The 23516-nt window shown below is 52.3% G+C and overlaps 1 protein-coding gene across 6 annotated transcripts in view; it reads right to left on the reverse strand.

Annotated features, from left to right (window-relative positions):
- The window catches only part of LETM1 (leucine zipper and EF-hand containing transmembrane protein 1), a 44448-nt gene extending 21486 nt beyond the window's left edge, over window positions 1–22962 (reverse strand). For 3 of the 6 annotated variants that reach the window (XM_055245705.2, XM_055245704.2, XM_063619687.1), the window contains exons 1-5: window positions 21933–22962; window positions 15197–15257; window positions 7498–7948; window positions 2615–2758; window positions 702–839 (exon numbers count right to left, since the gene is read on the reverse strand). In XM_055245705.2, the coding sequence (XP_055101680.1) occupies window positions 702–839; window positions 2615–2758; window positions 7498–7948; window positions 15197–15257; window positions 21933–22014 (876 nt within the window). In that variant the 5' untranslated portion in view covers window positions 22015–22962. The remainder of the gene's footprint in view (window positions 1–701; window positions 840–2614; window positions 2759–7497; window positions 7949–15196; window positions 15258–21932) is intronic. The other 3 variants (XM_063619689.1, XM_063619688.1, XM_063619690.1) reach the window with 2 other exon arrangements.
- Window positions 22963–23516: the final 554 nt, after the last annotated feature.

Consider the following 23516-nt stretch of genomic DNA (forward strand, 5'->3'; position numbering starts at 1 on the left):
GAAACCACTCGCCTCTGTGCTGCAGCGGGAAAACCCCACAGACAATGCACACGCATGGCTAGAGTTTCTAGCCCCTGGTTTAAGCTCTTCCTGCACTTCAGACACATCCTTCTCACTCCAAAGTGGCACAAGTCCCTCAAGCCAATGATACTGGCCTCGTCAACCCCATCTAGTCCTCAGGGATCTCGTCCATGGCACCTACCCTCTCCCCCATCCTCACCTCACTGGCCACATGACTGCAGGAAACCTCGAGGGCCACTTCTCCTCTCCAGCCCCCACTGCTCCCACAGTCCAGGCCTCCGACCAGCCCCTGGGACCTGGGACCTTCTTGACTGACTCCAGCCAGAGGGCAGTGCCCAGCAGAGGAGCCCGGCCAAGCCACCCACACCTCACAACATCAGGGTCTCAGGCTCCTCATGGGTCAGATTCTACTGCTCCTGGACAGCTGCAGGGTGACGAGACACAGACACCCATAATTCTGAAGGCTGACGAGGCGCAGCCACCACAGCTCAACTCACTGGGAGCTCATGGGGGCCAGACTCCTGACACTCCACTGGCCCCCGACTGAGCCTCCTGGGTAAACTCTCAAGCGCCAGCCAGCACCTGGGGGAGCTCCACTCTGCTGAGCACAGCGAAGGGGAAACAGAAAATCAGGGGAGGCTCCCTGGTGAGGTCACAGGGACTCAGACGTATCACAGCACCTTCTGGAAAAACACAGAGAAGTCTTTGGTGGCGCTGCCCTTGGCTGCCTTGTTCTTCAAGGCCATCTCCTCAATGGTGTCCTGGAGGAACTTGGCCAGCTCCAGCTTGACCCGAAGCTCCTTCTTCAGCCTCTCCTCCTGCAAGGGCAGAGAGGGCACTGCACTCCAGGCCCCGGCCTCTCCTGCCGGCAGCTAGACGCTGGGGCCTCCTAGAGGGTGGGCTCAGGAGTGCACTCCAACTGCTCAGACTGTGGTTCGGGCGAGGAAAACATCTCACGCCTGTGCCCGACCCCCACTCCCAGAAACATTTCACAAAACACTGACTCTCATCTAAGCGCAATACATTCTCAAACTCTTTTATTTCATGGTTTTAAAAAATACCCATGTGGGCCAGGCACGGTGGCTCATGCCTGTAATCCCAGCACTTTGGGAGGCCAAGGTGGGTGGATCACCTGAGGTCAGGAGTTTGAGACCAGCCTGGCCAACACGGCGAAACCCCGTCTCTACTAAAAACACAAAATTTAGCCAGGCATGCACACCTGTAATCCCAGCTACTTGGGAGGCTGAGGCACAAGAATTGCTTGAACGCAGGAGGTGGAGGCTACAGTGAGCTGAGATGGCACCACTGCACTCTCCAGCCTGGGCGACAGAGCGAAACTCTGTCTCAAAAAAAAAAAAACAAACAAAAAACAAACAAACTCGTGTGATTCCCTAAAGCAAGGGTCGGCACACTTTCCATAATGGGCTAGACAGGAAAGCATTTGGCCTTCACGGGCTGTGTGGTCTAAAACAACTGCTTAACTCTGCTGGTACCTCACAGACAAGACACATGACTGGGCATCGCAGATCCCCACAGGGCTCTACTGAGAACAGGCTGGGTCCTGATCTGGCCTGTGGGCTGCAGCTGGCTGACCCTGCCCTAGAAGGACCTCACGACTCCCCTACAGCACTGGTAGGGTTTTCTAGGTTTAATGTATTTTAAAATACATTGAGCTGGAAGCAGTGGCTCACACCCGTAATAACAACACTTTGGGAGGTCATGGCAAGAGGATTACTTGAGCCCAGGAGTTTGAGACTAGCCTGGGCAACATAGCAGATCTTTTTTATAAAAAACAAAAAAAAAATTGGCCGGGCGCGGTGGCTCACGCTTGTAATCCCAGCACTTTGGGAGGCCAAGGCGGGCGGATCACGAGGTCAGGAGATCGAGACCACGGTGAAACCCCGTCTCTACTAAAAATACAAAAAATTAGCCGGGTGTGGTGGCGGGCGCCTGTAGTCCCAGCTACTCGGAGAGGCTGAGGCAGGAGAATGGCGTGAACCCGGGAGGTGGAGCTTGCAGTGAGCCGAGACTGCGCCACTGCACTCCAGCCTGGGCGCCAGAGCGAGACTCTGTCTCAAAAAAAAAAAAAAAAAAAAAAAAAAAAAATTAGCCAGGCATGGTGGCTCAGCCTGTAGTCCCAGCTATTCGGGAGCTAAGACAAGAGGATCACTTGAGTCCAGGAACTTGAGGCTGCAGTGAGCCGTGATCGCACCACTGCACTCCAGCCTGGGTGACAGGGCGAGACCTGTGTATGGTGGCACACACCTATAATCCCAGCTACTTGGGAGGCTGAGGCAGGAGACTCACTTGAACCCAGGAGGCAGAGGTTGTATGCAGTGAAACAAGATCGCACCGCTGCACTCCAGCCTGGGTGACAGAGCAAGACCCTGTCTCAAAAATAAATAAATAAATAAATAAATAGAAGCAAATCCAAAACCCAGCATCCACTAAATAATTATCGCACAGCATAAGGACGATATGAAGATATATAAAGTCTCAAAAATATCTAGCACCTGAAAAGTCACAAACAAGGAAGCTATCACAATGAATTTCAGACTCATTCTAAAACAAGCAGTTGGGATGCTGCCCTTACCTTGAGTGACTGAGTCTCAAATGTGGATGGCAACATGTTGGGGAAGAGTTTCACAGCAACAGGCAGCAGAAACTCCATGAACGGCACCACCACGAACACAAGGAACGGCACCAGGCGGAAGAGGTCAGCGCAGATCCGGAGAAACTGGAAGGGGCGGAATCCATCAGAGGGGAGCAGAGCACATGTGGGAACAGGGGTAAGGGGTGTGAGCATTTCTCCTGTAATGGTTTATAGGCACAACCTCAGGCAGCGACTCACAGGACCCACTGAGGACTCTAAGTTCCAGAACCACTTAGCAGACCACTCCCGAAACCCAATTCTTTCTCAGGGTCCAAAGCAGGTACCAGCAGCCTCCAGAAAAGCAGGGTATGGTGCTGACACCAAGGGCCACTGGGTGCTCCCGGCGATCCAGTTCTCCAAGGACACCGGCCAGCACTGCGGGCTCAGAGGCCAGCAAGTGAGGGCTGCAGGCTGAGGACTGGGCATTACTAGCGTGGTGGGGGGTCACCAGGATGGGCTGAGCCACACCTCTTGGAGGGTGCTCTATAAGGAGGGCTTCTCTTGTGTTTCCTAAGACTATACTACAAAGCAATCATTAGGAAAAAACCCAAGTATTTCATTGACATAAACAAACTAGTACTTGATGCTATTAAAGAAACATCCAATTTGAAATAATCAGAAATCCCTGTGAAGCCTGAACAACTGCTGGAAAACAGCGCGGGTGATGCTGCCCCTCCTCGGTGCTGCTCACAGGGGTCCCTTGGCCAAGGTGTTCCATGTAGTTCCTACGTTTCCTATGTTTCCACTGGCAACAAGTGAGCGTTCCCAGGGAGACGCCCTGAGAGCAGCAATGTCCTCCTCCTCATCAGCCTCTCTCCCCCGACCCCGCGCTCATTGAGCCAGCCTCCACTCTCATGGGCACACAACAGGGGCTGCCTAACTCTCCTATCTGTCATCTGTAGGAGGGGAGAACCCTGCCTTCCTGTACATTCATTTTTCTATTTATTATCGCACTGGACCCATGGACTCCTGTATTTTTTGACTGATTTACAATTTATGGCTGTCTTTATTCCCAAACAGTGCCATATTTGGGCAGGACATATCCTTAAGGCTGGCACGTGTCTTTTGATACGCCTCATTAATTTTTTTTAGCAGTTCTACTGAGGTGTAATTTACATACCATAACATTCACCTATTTTAAATAAGTTTGATGGTTTTTGGTAAATTTATACATTGCAAAACCATCACTAAAATCCAAATTTACAAGTGTGTTTTTTTTTTTTTTTTTTTTGAGATGGCGTCTAGCTCTGTCACCCAGGCTGGAGTGCAATTGCGCGATCTGGGGTCATTGTATCTCCACCTCCCTGGTTCAAGCGATTCTCCTGCCTCGGCCTCCTGAGTAGCTGGGATTACAGACATGCGCCACCATGCCTAGCTAATTTTTTATATATTTTTGGTAGAGACAGGGTTTCACTATGTTGGCCAGGCTGGTCTCAAACTCCTGACCTCAGGTGATCTGCAGCACTGGCCTCCCAAAGTGCTGGATTACAGGCGTGAGCCACCACACCCAACCAATAAAATAACTTCTTAAATGTTTGTAAACACAAAAGCAGAACTACAAATCCCAACCTTTTAGAGCACATTTAAGTGCACAGGATTACCTTTATTTTTTTATTTTTTATTTTTTTGAGATAGAGTCTCACTCTGTTTCCAGGATACAGTGCAGTGGCACGATCTCGGCTCACTGAAACCTCTGCCTTCCGAGTTCAAGTGATTCTCCTGCCTCAGCCTCCTGAGTAGTTGGGATTACATGCACCCACCACCACGACCGGCTAATTTTTGTATTTTTAGTAGAGACAGGGTTTCACCATGTTGGCCAGGATGGTCTCGATCTCTTGACCTCGTGATTGGCCCGCCTCGGGCTCCCAAAGTTCTGGGATTACAGGCGTGAACCACTGTGCCCAGCCAGGATTATCTTTAAAAAGGAAGGCTGGTGCCGGGTGCAGTGGCTCATGCCTGTAATCCCAGCACTTTGGGAGGCTGAGGCAGCAGGACTGCTTGAGGTCAGGAGTTTGAAACCAGCCTTGGCAATATAGTGAGACCCAATCTCTACAAAAAATTTAAAAATTAACCTGGCATGGCAGCATGCGTCTGTGGTCCCACCTACATAGGAGGCTGAGGTGGGAGGATCCCTTATGCCCGGAAGGGCTGAGGCTTTGGTTAGCTACGAGGGTGCAACTGCACTCCAGCCTGGGTGGGGAAGTGAGACCCTGTCTCAAAAATAAAAATAAGTAAATAAATAGTAGAGCCACAAAAACGTAATATAAACTCCAAGAGCTAGAAACCATGAGGTGTTCTTGGGAGGAAAGGATGGAGCAGACAGGAGATGAGGCTGCACCTGGGAGAGAGTGGACTCGATTCCCACACAGGGCTGCACCCTCTGAGGCCCATGCTGTCCCATGGCTCTCACAGAAGCAAACAATATCTGTGCTGAAGAAACTAGCTCACCACCTACATCACACAAGGCTTACCCCTCTGAAGTGAGATTCCATCTCTTTTAAATTAAAAAAATTAATTAAAAATAAACTAATTGAGTTTCTAGAGTTAAAAACATAGGCACTGAAAATAAAACCTCGGTGGCTGCATTAAACAAGATTACTTCAGCTGAAAACAGAATGAATAAAATAGAAAGAAAACATCTAGATTGCAGCCCCGAGACAAAGACAGAAAATGGAGAATCTTTTTAGAACCGTGAAGGACAGCAGGAGCTGGTGCACCAGAGGACAAACCAGGAGCCCCGAGAGCCTAGGCACTGGTGAGTGAGCAGGTTCTATGACAGATGGCAGATGTGGAACCTTGGGGTCCGGAGCACGGATCCCAAAAATAAAAACAAACTCACCCAGAGGGACACACGCAGCCCTCCAGACAGACCTTGAAGCAATGAGACAGAAAGGGCCTGCACCTGCACCGAGGTGCAACTGGGCAGATGCAGACCCCACCCAGGAAACAGCAGTGGGGATCCAGGGAATGGCATCACGAGGGTGAAGGCGTCGAGTGGGTGGAGGTGTGTGCTGAAAACTGCTGGTGGGAAGAGTCGAAACATGAGCAGATGGTGTTGCAATTCAATTCGGTGGCGAGGTGCGCCTTTCCATAGGTGTGGTGTTATGACAGGTATTGGTTCCTGGCTCAACTGCCCTTGTTACAGTCTCTTGTGATAATGTTAGGTGTGTCAGGCCTCTGACCTCTCTACCCTCCTTTCACCTGCCCTAAGGCAGGTCACTAATCTTCCCAACTTCCTGACTATGGGTTTTAAGACCCTCCCTAAAAAGGGCTCCACCCTATTCCCTGAGGGAAGGAATGCCCAAGAGGACTGGGTTCAAGGAGCTTCCAGAAAGCTGAACACGGTAGAGGTTCACTGGGGGTTGTGCCCTGGGAAGCATGCAGCTCCATGCCCCTTCCCCGTACATACCTTGCCTTTTGATCTCTTCACCTGTATCCTTTGCACTATGCTTTATAGTAAACTGATAAATTTAAGTGTTTCTCTAAGTTCTGTGAGCCGCTCCAGCAAATCAATCAAACCCAAAGGGGTGGTGGGGGGGGCGTCACACCTCATGTAGCCCATAAATACATATACCTACTATGTACCCACAAAAATAAACAGAACAATTTAAAAACAAAGAGGGGGCCAGGCACAGTGGCCCACGCCTATAATCCCAGCACTTTGCGAGGCCAAGGCAGGTGGATCACTTGAGGCCAGGAATTCGAGAGCAGCCTGGCCAACATGGTGAAACCCCTCTCTACTAAAAATACAAACATTAGCCGGGTGTGATGGTATATGCCTGTAATCCCAGCTACTCAGGTGGCTGAGGCAGGAGAATCGCTTGAACCCAGGAGGTGGAGGTTGCAGTGAGCCGAGATTGTGCCACTGCACTCAGGCCTGGGTGATAGCGTGAGACTGTCTCAAAAAATAAAAATAAGGCTGAGCGCAGTGGCTCATGCCTGTAATCCCAGCACTTTGGGAGGCCGAGGCGGGTGGATCACGAGGTCAGGAGATTGAGACCATCCTGGCTAACACGGTGAAACTCCGTCTCTACTAAAAATACAAAAAATTAGCCGGGCGTGGTGGTGGGCGCCTGTAGTCCCAGCTACTCTGGAGGCTGAGGCAGGAGAATGGCGTGAACCCGGGGAGGCAGAGCCCGCAGTGAGCCGAGATCGCGCCACTGGACTCCAGCCTGGCGACAGCAAGACTCTGTCTCAAAAAAAATAAATAAAAAATAAATAAATAAATAAATAAAAACGAAGGAGGGGGTGCTGGGAACCTAACTTGAAGCCAGTCTGTCAGAAGTTCCGAGAGGCCTGGACTTGAGACTGGTAGGGGGCATCTTGGGGACAGAGCCCTCACTCTGTGGGATCTGATGTTATCTCTGGGTAGACGGTATCAGAACTGAATCAGAGAACACCCAGCTGGTGTCTGCTGCGTGGTCTTCTATGTTGATGACTGTTGCGTTGGAGGGTAGAGGAAATACACAGGTAAACCGAGTTTTTCCTAGGCAATAGGTTTTACCGATTTTTATTCTCTACCAAACAGAAAGCAAGCACTAAAAATATTTTTCAAGCAATCTATAGAGTGAAAAGAATTTGGGCACGGCCCAGCACGGTGGCTCACACCTGTAATCCTAACACTTTAGGAGGCTGAGGTGGGAGGATCATTTAAGCCCAGGAGTTTGAGACCAGCCTGGGCAACAAAGTGGATCTATAAAAAACAATTAGCCAGGTGTGGTGGCACATGCCTGTGGTCCCAGATACTCGGGAGGCTGAGGCAGGAGGATCACCTGGGTGATAGAGCAAGGAAAAAAAGAAAGAACTAGACATGTCCCCATTACCTGCCTGCGCTCCCGGCGGGTCAGGGTGTGGCCGTTGAGGATGCGCCAGAGCATGCGTGCCGCGATCTTGGTGTCGATCCATAGCAGGCGGAAGCCATGGTAGTAGTGCTTCAGCTCGTCCAGCACCCTCTGCCCCAGAGACTTCTTCACCACCACCTCTGCGGGGGGGCTGTACACTGGGCCGCCTTCCTCCAGCTTCTTGTTCTTGTCCTTCAAGGACTTGAGGGACTTCTCTACTACTGAGTCATCACCAACAGGGCGTGAAGAGTGCCAGCCACGCACAGGAAGGCACCGAGGTCCCACAGCCACAAAACCCACAGAGGTAGAGGTCCATGGCGCTCTTGACACCGTGCGAAGGCACTCGGGCCTCAGAGTCCAACAGCCGAGGTGATCGCCTCTGGAGGACGGGTACACAGGGTGGATGGGAGTGCAGCAGCCAAATGGAACATTCCTTGAAAAGGGAAGAGTGGAAAACAGTAGTAAGAGCCAGCACCAGCCTTTGACAGCTCAGCACCAAACACCAACAGTAGCAAAACCCACATGCCCCATGCCATGCCATGTCACAACCACACACAATCCCACCTACTTCCTGATGTTTGCACTGCCCCCCGGGGAGCCCTTCGGAAGGGAGGCTGGGACAGTGTGCAGCCCCCTCAGCCCCACGCCACGTCGGACAGCAGCACGGGCTCGCGATCCCCACAGAAGGGCAGGCAGGTCAGACACAAACACAATCAGCAAAGGCTGGATCCCTGGGTGGGTCTCTCAGGCCCACTCCCAGAGACGTGGGGAGGTAGGGTGCATTGCGTTGGCACTTCGTGGGGGAATGGAGTGCAGAGCAGAGACTATGTTGACTTTGGAGGTCCTCCCCTCCAACAAGTGACTTTCTGGAAAGACCCGTGGGCTCTTGAACAAGTCCTGCAAATCAGTAAGGGCGCTCGCTGACCTCAAACCTCTACACTAGCTGCCCGCAGGCACCAGAGCAAAACAGCAAAATCCAAAGAATAAGGGCCAAGGCCCATCTCCTCCTCCTCTACCCACCTGCCCACTCTGTCTGGCACCAGCAGGCTCCAAGCCCAGAGCCTCACACCTGCCCCCCCGCCTGGACATCCCTAGCTCATGCCCTTGCTTCACTCAGACCTCCCTAACCACTCCACCGCTCTGGCCTCTCATCCACAGTGCTGCCTCCTAGCGGGTGCCCTGCTGACATCTGGCCGTCTTAGAGACCAGGTGCACACTGTGTGCACCACATTTGCTTTCTCCCAACTGGAATGTGGGCCAGCGAGGGCCAGAGAGTAGGCTCGAGGCCTCACAGGCAGCAGTGGGAGGCTGGCACTAACCCAGACCCATCTCGGTCCATGCTGCATCGGCCCCAGCGGCCGCCTGTGCCATATCCACCCATAGAAAGGCCTTGAGGAGGCTACTGCAGCCTGAGCTTCTGCAGCATGGACTGTGCGTGGCCCAGAACCTATGCTTTGTGTGCAACACAGAGACCATCATCTGACCACAGCGTGGTGCCACACCACCATTTACAGTCCGAAATTCAAACAACTGACCTGTACGAGGCCCTTTCAGGCTCACGATCTCCTGTGTGTCTTGCCTGGCACACTAGAAACTCCCCTGCTGATTGGGCACAAATCCCCCCTGGGTGGCCCGAGCTCACCTAAAAGGCCATGTGTGTCGCATAACTTCACATCAGCTCCTCCTGTTCCATCAGCTCTCTATGCCTGGCCTGACGCCAGCAGCAAGGCCCGAGCTCCGGGGCAGACTGTTAGAGCTCAAATTCCAGCTCCACTACTTACTGCTGTGTGACCCTGACTGAGTAATTTCATCTCTCTGTGCTTTGGGAGCATTCCTCATGAATTCGTGTGTTGACAGATACTAAGTACCCAGACGGTACCTGCAACATGGGAACACCCACCAACGACGTGGCTCCTGTAATTACCACCGCCTTGCAGCCTCGGAGAAGCCACCAATCAGGGCTGGAAGCCAGGCGGGAACTCTCTGGACCTGCTGCTTGTTTCTCAGATGGAGATCCTGGAGGCCTGCAGGCACAGGCCTGCCTCGGCTTGCAGCCCAGAGAGGGCAGTGCGGCTGGTGCAGGGCACTGTCAGCCCAGGGCAGCTTACAGCGAGCACACACCAGGATCAGAAGCCCAAGCAGCAGGGGCTCCACTCTGCACCAGTAATGGTCTGGGGACCTCCCCCAAGAACTCTCCTAGGCTCAAAGTCTTCCCTCAATTACAGACATGCAAACCCAACACTGACCTCACAGAGAGGTTCTCAAGAATACGGGAAATAGACACGTGGAAGGTGCCTGGTGGACACGAATGAGGCCTGGGAGGGGTGGGAAGGGGGACAGGCACCCCCCCTCGGTCACCTCCCCAATCCCTGTAAGGGCAGCTCCAGACTCTTTCCAGGGCTGGCCCAGCCCCATCCACCATGTCTCTAGGTTCTCCCCAGCTCTGGGGTCACCTCTGAGCCAGGAAGAGGCCCCTGAATCCATGCAGTCTTGAGTCAAGGCGTGCCGAGGGCCAAGCCACACAGAATGCAGCAGAGCCCACACAGGCTCAGACTGCCCCCTGGCCAGGCTGTGTTCCTTCTGTGAGGTGGGCTCACCTCCCGGTGTGGGTGATGACAGTGCCCACGCATGGGAACACACCTCCTCCCTGCATCAAGCTGAATTACACAACTCCACAACTCTCAGTTAGCAAGGAGGATGGTGGCTTCCACAAGAAGGCATGATGCCAGCAGTCACGGGGTGTCGACAGGCAAAGACGAAGACTCGGAAAAACAGACCAGGCAGAGAAGCACACGGCGGACTCAGTGAAGGCAGGGAGCCATCCAGAGTTGGGCACACCTGCAGGGGCCTGGTCCTCACCACAGTAACATCCCCTGGCAAATCCCATCAGCATTCACACTAAGTACAGATTTAGAAATAAAAATAGCCTCACATCAGCTGAGGTCTCCCCACTGAGTGAGATTCAGGTTTGCTGGGTCTCACAACTGCTGTCTTACAGTTTGCTTAGCCAAAGTCTGGGTGCTGCTTCTCTGCCCTTGTTTCTATGAGAAAGAAGGCTGGAAGCTGCTACACAATGTCCACGATGTTCTCTTGGATCAAAAATACTCCGGCAGGGCGCGGTGGCTCACATCTGTAATCCCAGCGCTTTGGGAGGCCAACGTGGGTGGATCACTTGAGGCTGGGAGTTCAAGACCAGCCTGGCCAACACAGTGAAACCCTGTCTCTACTAAAACTACAAAAATTAGCAGGGCGTGGTGGCACACACCTGTAATCTCAGCTACTTGGAGGGCTGAGGCGTGAGAACTGCTTGAAGCCGGGAGGTGGAGGCTGCAGGGAGGCAGAGGCTACAGTGGGCCGAGATCGTGCCACTGCACTCCAGCCTAGGTGACAGAGTGAGACTGTCTTAAAAAAAAAAAAATGCTCTATCAGCTGGGCACCATGGCTCACACCTGTAATCCCAGCACTACACGAGGCCGAGGCAGCAGCGCTGCTCAAGTCCAGGAGTTCGACCTCAGCCTGGGCAACATAGTGAGACCCTGTCTCTACAGAAAAAAAAAAAAAAAAAAAAAAAAAAACCAGGCACGGTGGCTCACGCCTGTAATCCTAGCACTTTGGGAGGCCGAGGCAGGCAGATCATGAGGTCAGGAGTTTGAGGTCAGGAGTTTGAGACCAGCCTGGCCAATATGGTGAAACCCCGTCTTTACTAAAAATACAAAAATTAGCCCGGCGTGGTGGCACACGCCTATCATCTCAGCTACTCGGGAGGCTGAGGCAGGAGAATTGCTTGAACTTGGAAGGCAGAGGTTGCAGTGAGCCAAGATTGTGCCACTACACCCCAGCCTGGGCGACAGTGAGACTCTGTCCCCCGCACCCCCCCCCCAAAAAAAATGATCCACCTACTCACCCTCAGAGATCTGGGCCATTTCATCTGAGGATTACCTGCATCTGTAAAATAACTGTTTACAAAAACTAATGTAAATGGTTACCATTTATAGCTACTTATCTGGTGACTACAAGGCTCACACCTGTAATCCCAGCACTTTGGGAGGCCGAGGTAGGTGGATCACCTGAGGTCAGGAGTTCCAGATGAACCTGGCCAATGTGGTGAAAACTTTGTATTTTTGTACTAAAAATGGAAAGGTGTTTATATTGTGTGACCAAATAAAAAGTAAAATTTTTTGGCTGCTGAAACATTACCACCATCCATAATTCTTTTTTCTTTTTTTTTGAGACACAGTTTTGCTCTGTCATCCAGGCTGGAGTGCAGTGGCATAATCTGGGCTCACTGCAACCTCCACCTTCCAGGTTCATGAAGTTCTCCTGCCTCAGCCACCAAGTAGCTGGGATTATAGGCATGTGCCACCACACCCAGGTAATTTTTGTATTTTTAGTAGAGACAAAGTTTTGCCATGTTGGTCAGGCTGGTCTCGAACTCCTAACCTCAAGTGATCTGCCCGCCTCAAATTACAGGCATGAGATTACAGGCATGAGCCGCTGCACCTTGCCTCATCCATAATTATTATATTATTATTTTTTTTGAGACAGACTCTCCCTCAGTTGCCCAGGCTGGAGTGCAGTGGTGTGATCCTGGCTCACTGCAACCTCCACCTCCTGGGTTCAAGCGATTCTCCTGCCTCAGCCTCCCAAGTACCTGGGATTACAGGCGCGCACCATCACACCCAGTTGTTTGGATTTTTAGTAGAGACGGGGTTTCACCATGTTGGCCAGGCTGGTCTTGAACTTCTGGCCTCAAGTGATCTGCCCACCTCAACTTCCCAAAGTGCTGGGATTAGAGACGTAAGCCACTGTGCCCGGCCTCATCCATAATTCTTGATAAGTAAACAAGTCCATCAAAACAGCTGTATAGTCCTCATTGTTTAAATTTTTAAGTAGATGTTCAAAATTGGGAACTTTAAAAAAAGTTATGTGAATAAAGTACAGCTTTTATGTTTTGTTGTTAGCCCAGGCTGGAGTACAGTGGCGCCATCTCGGCTCACTGCAACTGCCATCTCCCGGGTCCCGGTTCAAGCAATTCTCCTGCCTCAGCCTCCCGAGTAGCTGGGATTACAAGAACATACCACCATGCCCAGCTGATTTTTGTATTTTTATTAAAGATGGGGTTTCACCATGTTGGCTAGGCTGGTCTTGAACTCCTGACCTTGTGATCTGCCCGCCTCAGCCTCCAAAAGTGTTGGGATTACAGGTGTGAGCCACCATGCCGTGCCCGGCCAGCTTTTATGTTTTAGTATGAAATTTAAATGCTAAAAATTTGCTTGACAAATTCAACATCCATTCCTAATAAAAAGAGTAACAGACAGAACAAAGATTACTTAAACCCAAAAGCTAACATCATATGTCACAAACACTAGATCCTGTATTTTCTGCTATTGTGATACCGCATGACTGACTACAGCTTTTCTGACACAGATCTGGCTACTGAGCTAAGAAATGAAACCACCTCAGAAGCAGAAGCCCTGGGAAAGAAGAGGCAGATGATTACTATGTACTAAGATCACAGCCATAAACTAAACCTGGGCTGCTACAAGAGCTGAACAAATAACAGGAAAGGGGCCAGATACAAGAAAATTGTACAACTTAGCAACTTATGGGACAGCAATAATCACTTAGAAAAGATAATGAAAAGAAATAATGAAAATAATAAACATCTGGGAATTATCTAAAATGCAATGCATGTGGCCTATACAAAGAAAATAGGCCGGGTACAGTGGCTCACACCTGTAATCCCAGCACTTTGGGAGGCCAAATGCAGGAGGACTGCTTGAGTCCAGGAATTCAAGACCAGCCTGGACAACATAGTGAGACTCCCGTCTCTACAAAAAATACCAAAAAGAAAAAAATTTAGCAAGGCGTGGTGGTACATGCCTGTAGTCCCAGCTACTCAGGAGGCTAAGGTGGGAGAATGGCTTGAGCCTGGGAGATCAAAGCTGCAGTGAGCCATGACTGCACCACTGCACTCTAGCCTGGGCAATGAACGGAATGAGATCCTGTCTCAAAAAAAAAAAAAAAAAAAAGTAATATTCCTTCCCAGCTGGTTTAATGACACTTCAGATACAATCCCAAAAAGACTGTTTTAGAAGTGAAATGGTTCAGCTCATCTAGAAGGACAGACAAAAAATCAAAGGAAGGTCCAGACTGATGAGGTTTGGGGGAACTGGTCCCCAGGGAGGAACACCTGCTGGAGAACTCACTAAAGAAAATAACGGGAGCAGCTGGGCGCAGTGGCTCACACCTGTAATCCCAGCTACTCAGGAGGCTGAGGCATGAGAATCTCTTGAACCTGGGAGGCAGAAGTTGCAGTGAGGCAAGATCACGCCACTGCACTCCAGCCTGGGCAACAGAGCAAGACTCAATCTCAAAAAAAAAAAAAAAAAAAATTCCAGCCTGGCGCAGTGGCTCACACCTGTAATCCCAGCACTTTGGGAGGCTGAGGTAGGTGGATCACCTGAGGTCAGGAGTTCCAGATGAGCCTGGCCAATGCGGTGAAAATTTTGTATTTTTGTACTAAAAATGCAAAAATTAGCTGGGTGTGGTGGTGGCACCTTTAATCCCAGCTACTAGGGAGGCTGAGGCAGAAGAATCACTTGAACTTGGGAGGCAGAGGTTGCAGTGAGCCGAGATTGCGCCTTTGCACTCTAGCCTAGGTGACAAGAACAAAACTCTGTCTCAAAAAAAAAAAAAAAAAAAAAAATTAGTTGGGTGTGGTGTGTGCGCCTATAATCCCAGCTACTCCGGAGGCTGAGGCAGATAACTGCTTGAACCCAGGAGGTGGAGACTGCAGTGAGCCAAGATCATGCCACTGCATTCCAGCTTGGCTACAGTGCGAGACTCTGTCTCAAAATAAATAATAAAAAAAAAAGAAAATGCAACCTTAAGCAAAAAGACGTAAGAAAATCAATTTTTTTTTTTTCTCATCCAAAGTTATAATAAAATGTTATTTGTGGACCTTAAAGTTGCAGTTTCTGCTGGGCATGGTGGCTCACACCTATAATCCCAGCACTTTGGGAGGCTAAGGTGGGCGGATCATGGGAGGTCAGGAGTTCAAGACCAGCCTGGCCAACATGGTGAAACCCCATCTCTAATAAAAATACAAAAATTAGCCAGGTGCAGTGGGGCATGCCTGTAATCCCAGCTCCTCGGGATGCTGAAGCAGGAAAATCACTTGAACCTAGGAGGCGGAGGTTGCAGTGAGCCAAGCATGCACTACTGCACTCCAGTCTGGGTGACAGAGCAAGACTCTGTCTCAAAAAAAAAAAAAAAAAAGTTGCAGTTTCCAGGAACCTACAGACATTAAATGAGACTTGCTGTACATCAAAATACTGACCCGGGGCACTTTGAGGGCGCAGTGGCCAGTGCCCACTCCAACTGGGAGTCCAACAATTAAATTCCATTTAATTCCTGTTAGGGGACAGGAAGGCTTCTGTCCCCAGCTCTCCAAGCGCAACTGGGCACTGAGGTTAGGAATGTTTCTATACTGCCTATAGATTCACTGAGGCATGTGACAATCATTTTCAAAATGGAAAGATAAAGGTCTAAAAGAAACAAAGAACAGGAAAGTAGGATACACTGTTTCCCTCAAAAATCAAGAGTCACTTGTGATTCTCCACCATTTTCAAACCCTGTTGTCAAACAGACAGGTGCAGAGTGATACTGATTTACTCACAGGCAGCTCCTCAACCCCAGGGTGTTGGCACAGCTGAGATGAGCAGGATCCCCTGGACTACCTATAACAGGAACGGGGAAAATAAAGGAGTAGTAAATCAGGGTTTATACTCATACCTTTTTCTGTTGTTGGTTTTTGGAGTTTTGCTCTTGTGCCCAGGCTAGAGTGCAATGGCATGATCTCGGCTCACTGCAACCTCCACCTCCTGGGTTTAATCGATTCTCCTGCCTCAGCCTCTTGAGTAGCTGGAATTACAGGTGCCCACCACCATGCCTGGCTAATTTTTTTTTTTTTTTTTTAGTAGAGACAGGGTTTCACCATGTTGGCCAGGCTGGTCTCAAACTGCTGACCTCAGGTGACCCGCCCGCCTTGGCCTCCCAAAGTGCTGGGATTACAGGCATGAGCCACCATGCCCAGCCTTTTGTTCATTTTTATTTACTTATTTGACTTTGCCCAGGCTGGAATGCAGTGGTACAATCACGGCTTACTGCAGCCTTGAACTCCTGGGCTCAAGGGATCCTTTTGCCTCAGCCTCCCAAGTAGCTGGGACTACAGGCATGCACCACCATGCCAGGCTAATTTTTGTAAAGATGGGTTTCGTTTTGTTGCCTAGGCTGGTCTCCAACTTTTGGCCTCAAGCGACCCTCCTGCATTGGTCTCCCAAAGTGTTGGGATTACAGGCTTGAGCCACCATGCCCAGCCTGAAATCTTCTTTTAAGTCTGAAAGAAGGTGGGGTGTCGTGGCTCAGGCCTGTAATCCCCGCACTTTGGGAGGCAAAGGCGGGCGGATCACCTGAGGCCAGGAGTTCAAGACCAGCTTGACCAGCGGTGAAACCTCATCCCTACTAAAAATACAAAATTAGCCAGGTATGGTGGCATATGCTTGTAATCCCAGCTACTTGGGAGGCTGAGTCAGGAGAATCGCTTAAACCCGGGAGGGAAAGGTTGCAGTGAGCTGAGATCGCACCACTACACTCCAGCCTGGGCAACAAGAGTGAAACTCCGTCTCAAAAAGAAAAAAAAAATAAGTCTGAAAGAGTACAGATCTCTTTTGCAGAAACCTCTGTGTGTAAGTTTCTGGAAGCCAGTTCTGAGTGTTGGAAGGTTTCAGAACATTGCTAAGTGAAGGGTCTGCCCCAATTAGGAAAATAGTATCTCAAAGGAGTCCTAAAGAAAGATGGGGAGCCTCAAGTAGACCCTGACTCTAGACACCCCAAGAGGGAAGCCAAGCAGGCTAGCCCTAGGGAGGGAGCACTCCTACCGGTGGCACCATTCCCACTCACTTCAGCTGGCTCTGGTGGTAACATGACCTCTATGCAGACAGCCCTATAGAGCAAGCAATGATCCCAAGGGGCAAGAGCTGTAACAATTACTAGAACTGGACCGGGCGCAGTGGCTCATGCCTGTAATCCCAGCACGGAGGTGAACCCGGGAGGTGGAGCTTGCAGTGAGCTGAGATCGCACCACTGCACTCCAGCCTGGGCGACAGAGCAAGACTCCATCTCAAAAAACAACAACAACAACAACAATGACAACAACAACAACAACAACAACGACAACAAAAAACACAATTACTAGAACCACAGGCCGGGCGTGGTGGCTCACACCTGTAATCCCAGCACTTTGGGAGGCCGAGGTGGGTGGGGTGGATCACCTGAGGTCAGGAGTTCAAGACCAGCCTGACCCACATGGTGAAACCCCATCTCCACAAAAATAAAAAGAAATTAGCCGGGCCTGATGGCAGGTGCCTGTAATCCCAGCTACTCGGGAGGCTGAGGCAGGATAATCATCTGAACCCAGGAGGCACAGGTTGCAGTGAGCTGAGATTGCGCCATTGCACTCAAAAAAAAAAAAAAAGAGTAGAACCACAAAAACACCAAAAGTAAGCCATTTCTTGTATAAACAACAGTGATAAGTGTACAGCACATTTTACGATTTTAACATGTTTTTGATGCTTTCCCTAACTTGCTCTAGTTCCTGGAAGCATAAAGTCAGAGTTCATTCATACTACTGACATTCAGAGCCCATTGTGATCAAACTTCATGCTGGGAACAAGACAGGAATAGGAGCAGCAGGGCCAGAGGCACCAGCCCACGGAGGTGTCAGGCCAGGCTGTGCAGAGGCTAGGTGGTGCCAGGAGCCAGCAGGTAGCACCCTGAGATGCCCAGTGGCCTTGAACCTCCAGGCAGTGGGGTTGCAATGAGTCCTCAGTCAGGGAGCAGCAAGTGCAGCTTTAAGATGGGGGGAGCTCATTCCAGCCGACCACGAGAGCCACCGTGAGCGGAGGGACAAGATGGGGAGGGCAGGCACAGACCCTGCTCCTAGTGGACCCATACGTCACTTCACCTCATTTAACAGGAGGCAACTCTCACGCTTCTGTGGGGTAGGAAATTCCTACCATGTGCCACATTTAGGGCTTGTAACAGTCTGGTCTGTAAATTGGGAGCTGGGTTAAGGGAAAAATGTTAGCTATGTTCTCATACACATCAAGTTACATTTTAAGTTAAAATTTAAAAGCACAGTGCAAGTGAGCGTGCCAAGACCCTTCTTACTCCAGCTGAGACTAGCTTTGGCACCCCACCTTTCTCCACATGAAGAGGGCCCGGCACATTCTCCGCTATCCTCCCCACACCATGGCACCTTCAGCCCCTCCACCCCTGCCCTGGCCAGCTCCTGCGCCTCAAGGGCTCAGCCCAGCAAGCAGGCAGGCTGGCAGGTCTCCCAGAGCTCCCTGATCTGCCCACCAGTGACCCTACCTTCCCTCTAACACTGCCTGTCCCACTGGTTCCCTTACTAGGCTCTCCCCAAAACCTGTTCTGACGGCTTCTGTCCCCAGCTCTCCAAGGAACCCCCAGTCAAGGCCGTCCAGGGTGACGGGGATCATTGCTCCATGTCCCTCACGAGCACAGGTGTCATCTGTGGCCAGGCCCTGCTGGGAGCCCTTCTGTTCTTTTTTCCAACACCAACGAATTCTCCAACTGGGAGTCCAACAATTTAATTCCATACTGACACTACCCAGAGTTAGTGCAGGCCCCACAGGGTACAGGCTCAGTCCCACAAGACTGCCCCCACTCCATGTGCCCAGGCTACCCAACTTCAGCTGACTACAAATTTGAGGGTTCCCATGACTGCCTTGGTTTTGATAATTCACAAGAATGACTCAGATGTCGGCAATGGGCTCTACTTACTATCAGTTTATTATAAAGGGTACCTAGGAACAACCAAACACCAAGGCCAGGGAGGTCCTGAGCACAGGATCCTTCGCCCTGTGGAGCCGGGTGGACACCAATGGGAAGTTCTCATCAAGGCTTCATGATTGATTACAGTATTGGCCCACTGGCCATGGGGACTGAACTAAATCTCCAAACCCTCTCCCCTCCCTGGAAGGAGCAGGAAGTTCCCACCCTCTAATCACAGCATGGCCAGCACCTCAATCTATCTAAGGGCCTGCCTGGAGTCACCCTATTAGCATAAATTCAGGTGCAGTGATAATGAATAACAGAAGACACTCCCAAACTCATGCCTGTAATCCTAGCACTTTGGGAGGCCAAGGCGGGTGGATAGCTGTTGAGCTCAGGAGTTAAGCCTGGGCAACAGAGACCCTGTCTCTACAAAAAATTAAAAAAATCGGCTGGCAGGAAGATCGCTTAGAGGCTGCAGTGAGCCATGATCAAGCTACTGCACTCCAGCCTGGGTGACAGAGCAAGACCCTGTCTCAAAATACAAACAAACAAAAAAAGACACTCCCATCATTTAGGAAACTTCCAGGGTTTTCAGCCCTTAGTGCTGGTGCCAGGATCAGGTCAAAGAACAAACACACCTTTCTTCACCTGGCTTCACCCTTGCTACTCCTGGGAGATCCTCCCTACCTGACCTCCACCTCCTCCCCAGGCAATCTCTTCCCTGACTTGAATATACACGCCCCACAGGTCTGATGGGCACGGCACAGTCCACACCTCCAAGAACTCTCAACTCGCGCCCCTCCTCATTCTGCTCCTCCCCAAGTCCTCTCCAGTTTCAACAAATGGCACTGTTGTCCCAAGGCGGCTCAGGCCAGAGGTCACCTCTCCCGCACAGCCCTTAGAGTCAACCCTGCTTCTACTCATAAAGCGACTTCCTCCCAAAGAGGACAACATGGAGAGGTGGGAGAAGAGGAACTGCGCAGTGAAAAACCTGACAAACACCACTTCAGCCTACGAATCGAGGTCAACATCAACAGTGACAAATCGTTTGGACAGCATGGAGCCTTGACATGATGTGACAAGGATGCTTCACCTCTGTAGTCTTCCTCCTGAAAACCCATCTTTCCCAGCTTAATTATGAGGAAACATCAAGAAATACCAGTAGGGCAGCACCCTACACTCCACCTGGGCGGTACTCCTCAAAGCTGTCAAGGTCACTGCAGACAAGGAAGGCCTGAGAGGCAATCAAGAAGGGTGGTGCAGATGGGTCCTGGGACAGAAAAAGGACCTCAGAAGAACGGGAGAGTAAAGAAAATCTGAATATGTTATGGACTTTAGTGAACAGTAACAGATCAATGTCAGTTCATCAACCGTCACAACGAACCCTACTCATCTAAGATGTTAATAGCAGGGGCCTGCAGCACTCCACTTGCTGTATCACTCATAAGTTCAGGGACCTCCTCCACAGTCCAGCCCTGGGTCTTGCTGGCTCTGAAATCCCTACTGTTTCTACAGCAGACCTGCCAGTGTCCCTGTCACAAAGCGCAGTAGAAACCACAGAAGACATTTGTGTTCCTGAAATGACAGAATCGCACATAAAAAGCTAATTATTATTATTATCAAAAATCTGCTACATAAGCACAAAGTGGCAAAAGTACTTTTATCACCATCAAGAGGTCCAGAGAGAGCTCTAACATCTAACACAGCAACTGGAAAGACCAAATGCTGAGCTCCACCTTCAGACTGTGCAGTTCCACCACTCAACATCCTCTCACCACTCCAAAAGTTTCAGTGGCTAACCAGCCATTATTGTTAAAAATTACAAGAATTGGCCAGGCGCGGTGTCTCACGCCTGTAACCCCAGCACTTTGGGAGGCTGAGGTGGGTGGATCAAGAGGTCAGGAGTTCAAGACCAGCCTGACCAACATGGTGAAACCCCGTCTCTACTAAAAATACAAAAATTAGCCAAGCATGAGGGTGTGCACCTGTAATCCCAGCTACTCAAGAGGCTGAGGCAGGAGAATGGCTTGAACCTGGAAGGCAGAGGTTGCAGTGAGCCGAGATCATGCCACTGCACTCCAGCCTAGGTGACAGAGCGAGACTCTATCTCAAAAAAAAAAAAAAAAAAAAAAAAATTACAAGAATTGGGGGCCGGGCACGGTGGCTCACGCCTGTAATCCCAACACTTTGGGAGGCCGAGGTGGGTGGATCACCTGAGGTCAGGAGTTCAAGACCCACCTGGCCAAGATGGAGAAAACAGTCTCTACTAAAAATACAAAAATTAGCCAGTCGTGGTGGCGGGTGCCTATAACTCCAGCAACTCAGCAGGCTGAGGTAAGAGAATCACTTGAACCCAGGAGGTGGAGGTTGCAGTGAGCCAAGATCACACCTCACACCACTGCACTCTAGCCTGAGCAACAGATGGAGACTCTGTCTCAAAACAAAAACAAAAACAAACAACAAACAACAACAACAAAAAAAAAACCACACAAGAATTGGGAGGATACATGGATACATTCAGGGCAACTTCAATCTATCTCTCTGGGGGTGGGGAACAGAGACAAGAATTGAAGCTGGGTGCCTGGGCATGGTGGCTCCTGTAATCCCAGCACTTTGGGAGGCCAAAGCAGGAGGATCAGTTGAGCCTTGGAGTTCAAGACCAGGCTGGGCAACATATCAAGACCCTGTCTCTACAAAAAAATTACAAAAAAAAAAAAAAAAAAATTAGCTGGGTGTTGTGTGGCACAACTAACAACTTGGGAGGCTGAGGCAGAAGGATAGCTTGAGCCCAGGAGTTTGAGGTGCAGTGAATATGATTGCACCACTGCACTAATTATTTTACTTGAGTCCCTCTTAGCAAGTTTTATGTTTATTCCAATTTTACAAATAAGGACATAAACTCAGATAAGTTGGTTAATTAGAGAGAGAGAGGAGGTGGGCACACCCTGGGACAGCATTCACTCCAGACAGCACCTTAGGCTAGGGGGACTAACGCCACGCACCCTGAAGACCCTCAGCGGCTCCGGAGTCCCCGTGTCGCCTGGGTGCAGGTCGCGGCCTAATCACACCACAGGGGTTTGTAGGGGCTGGCATCACCTCATCAGTGACCGACCAGGAAGGCTCCTGCAGCCCAGCAGGTCCTGCTCGCCGGTGTCTGCCCTGCCCACCCAGTCGCGTCTCCGGGACCCCAAACGTGACCAAAGGGCACGGCCGTCCTCGTGCGTGGACGACACGTTCCACCAAGCTTACTCGCGCAGGGCGCGCCAGGGCTGCCCAGCCCTTCAGAATTTTCCCAAGCCTGTCTCGGAGGCAGTGACCCGCGGGGACCCGGCCGCCTAAGGTCACAACACGAGGCAGAGGCCCAGCGGCTCCGCCCGGCGCTGGAGGCCCAGCCCGCGACGAGATCTGGGGCCCCACGGGCCCGCAGGGGCTCCGGAGGCCGGGACCACCGGGCCCCCCGCATCGCCGTGACAACCAGCCCGAACCCGCGGGTCGTCCGCCTTCCCGACCCACCAGCCGGGAGCCGGCCCCGCCCTGGGGCGCCCGCCGCTTACCCCGCGGGACGGTGACCCGAGGCGGCGGCGGGAGGCGGGCGGGCGCCCGGCCGCGGCAGTTCCTCAGTAAGATGGACGCCATGTGCTCGGGCGCGGCGGCCGCTCCGGCCTCCTGCGCTGCCTCCTTCTCCTCCGCGGCGGCTGCGGCTCTTCGCCGTCCCGGAGACGCCTCAGACCCGGCCCGCCGGACGGCTGGCAGCGGCGGCTGGCCTCGGACGGGAGGCGCTCTGCTCAAGGACCCGGCACTAGCGGCGGCCTTGTCCCGGCACAGACGTCCCGAGGCGCGGGGCGGGGCGGCCAGGCCGCGGCTCCCATTGGGCCCCTCAGCGCCCGCCGCCGGCCAGGTGAGGGGCGGACCGCGCCACCGCGGACTACCGGTTCCGGCGTGCACCGGGACGGCCTGACCTCTGGGGCGCGGACTACCGATCCCGGCGTGCACCGGAGCGGCGGACTACCCCGAGGCGCGGACTACCGGTCCCGGCGTGCACCGGGGCGGCTGGCTCTCGGGGCTCGCTGCATCCTGGTTCCCGTCGTACCGTGGACGCCGGGGCTCGCAGCATGGCGGCCGCAGGAGCTGAGGGAGTCGGCCGCGCTTGCGCGGGGATTGTCTTTTCGTCTCCGGGTGGCGGCAGCAGCGGGTGGGTCCGGAACTTTTCTGGGACTAAGTCCTGCACCCACGAGTAGAAAACGGCGCCTGGGAGCTTGGAGCTCCAAGGGCAAGTCAGGGGACACTGGCGATGGAGGGGGCGCCTTTGGCGCCCTCGGCCGCGGTCCCTCGCTGGCCCCCCCTGCTCTGTGGCTCTGCCCTCGGCGGTCTGCACTCTGGCGCGCGCAGCCCTGAGTGCCTCTTCCCTGCGTACCGGGCGGCGCTCCCCAGATACGGCGCTGCTCGGCGTCGGGGGTCCCGGCCACCACTGGGGGACGGGAGCGCAGGGTCCCGCCCCGAAGGACAAGGCCATGCCGGCCCGGGGAGGCGAGGGCACTAGGCTGGGTGGCGGCGCAGCCAGCATACCACCCCTCATCCCGCCACACCGCGTCCTCCCGTCTGAGCGGGAGGGGTGGATACGGGTCCTGCGTGGGCGCCGGGGGACCCCTCGTTTCGCTCTGGCCTAAGCAGCCCCTGGGGTCCCGCGCTCCGCAAGAGCGCCAGGTTTCCTAACCTGGGCCATACCCTGTCCGCGCCACCTCCCAGTCCAAGAAGGAACAGCCGAAGCCCAGGAAGCCAAGGACCTGGCTCGGAGTCTCCAGAATTCCCGCCAGAGCTGGGCTGGGCTCGCGGACCGCTCATGCGCCGTCTTCCAGGAGCCTCCCCGCAGCCCGGTTTAACAGCCAGCCCTGACCAGTCCAGGGGAGAGAGACCATGCAGCCTTCTAGCAGACCGTGACCTCTGAGCTCCACCATCCCCTTCCTTCCTTAAGATAAGGATCCCTGAGTTGGGGCAGAGAAAGCAGGCAGGGAGAAATATGGGGACCTGCGGTGCTGGGGGCCCAGCTGGTGGAGATCTCCAGCTAGGAGATGCCCAGCACAGCACTTGCCCTGCCCTCTGTCTTGTTCAGGGATGTAACCTGCCTCCTTCTGCTTCTC

The sequence above is a fragment of the Symphalangus syndactylus genome, chromosome 16, assembly GCF_028878055.3.
Source record: "Symphalangus syndactylus isolate Jambi chromosome 16, NHGRI_mSymSyn1-v2.1_pri, whole genome shotgun sequence".
NCBI lineage: Eukaryota > Metazoa > Chordata > Mammalia > Primates > Hylobatidae > Symphalangus > Symphalangus syndactylus.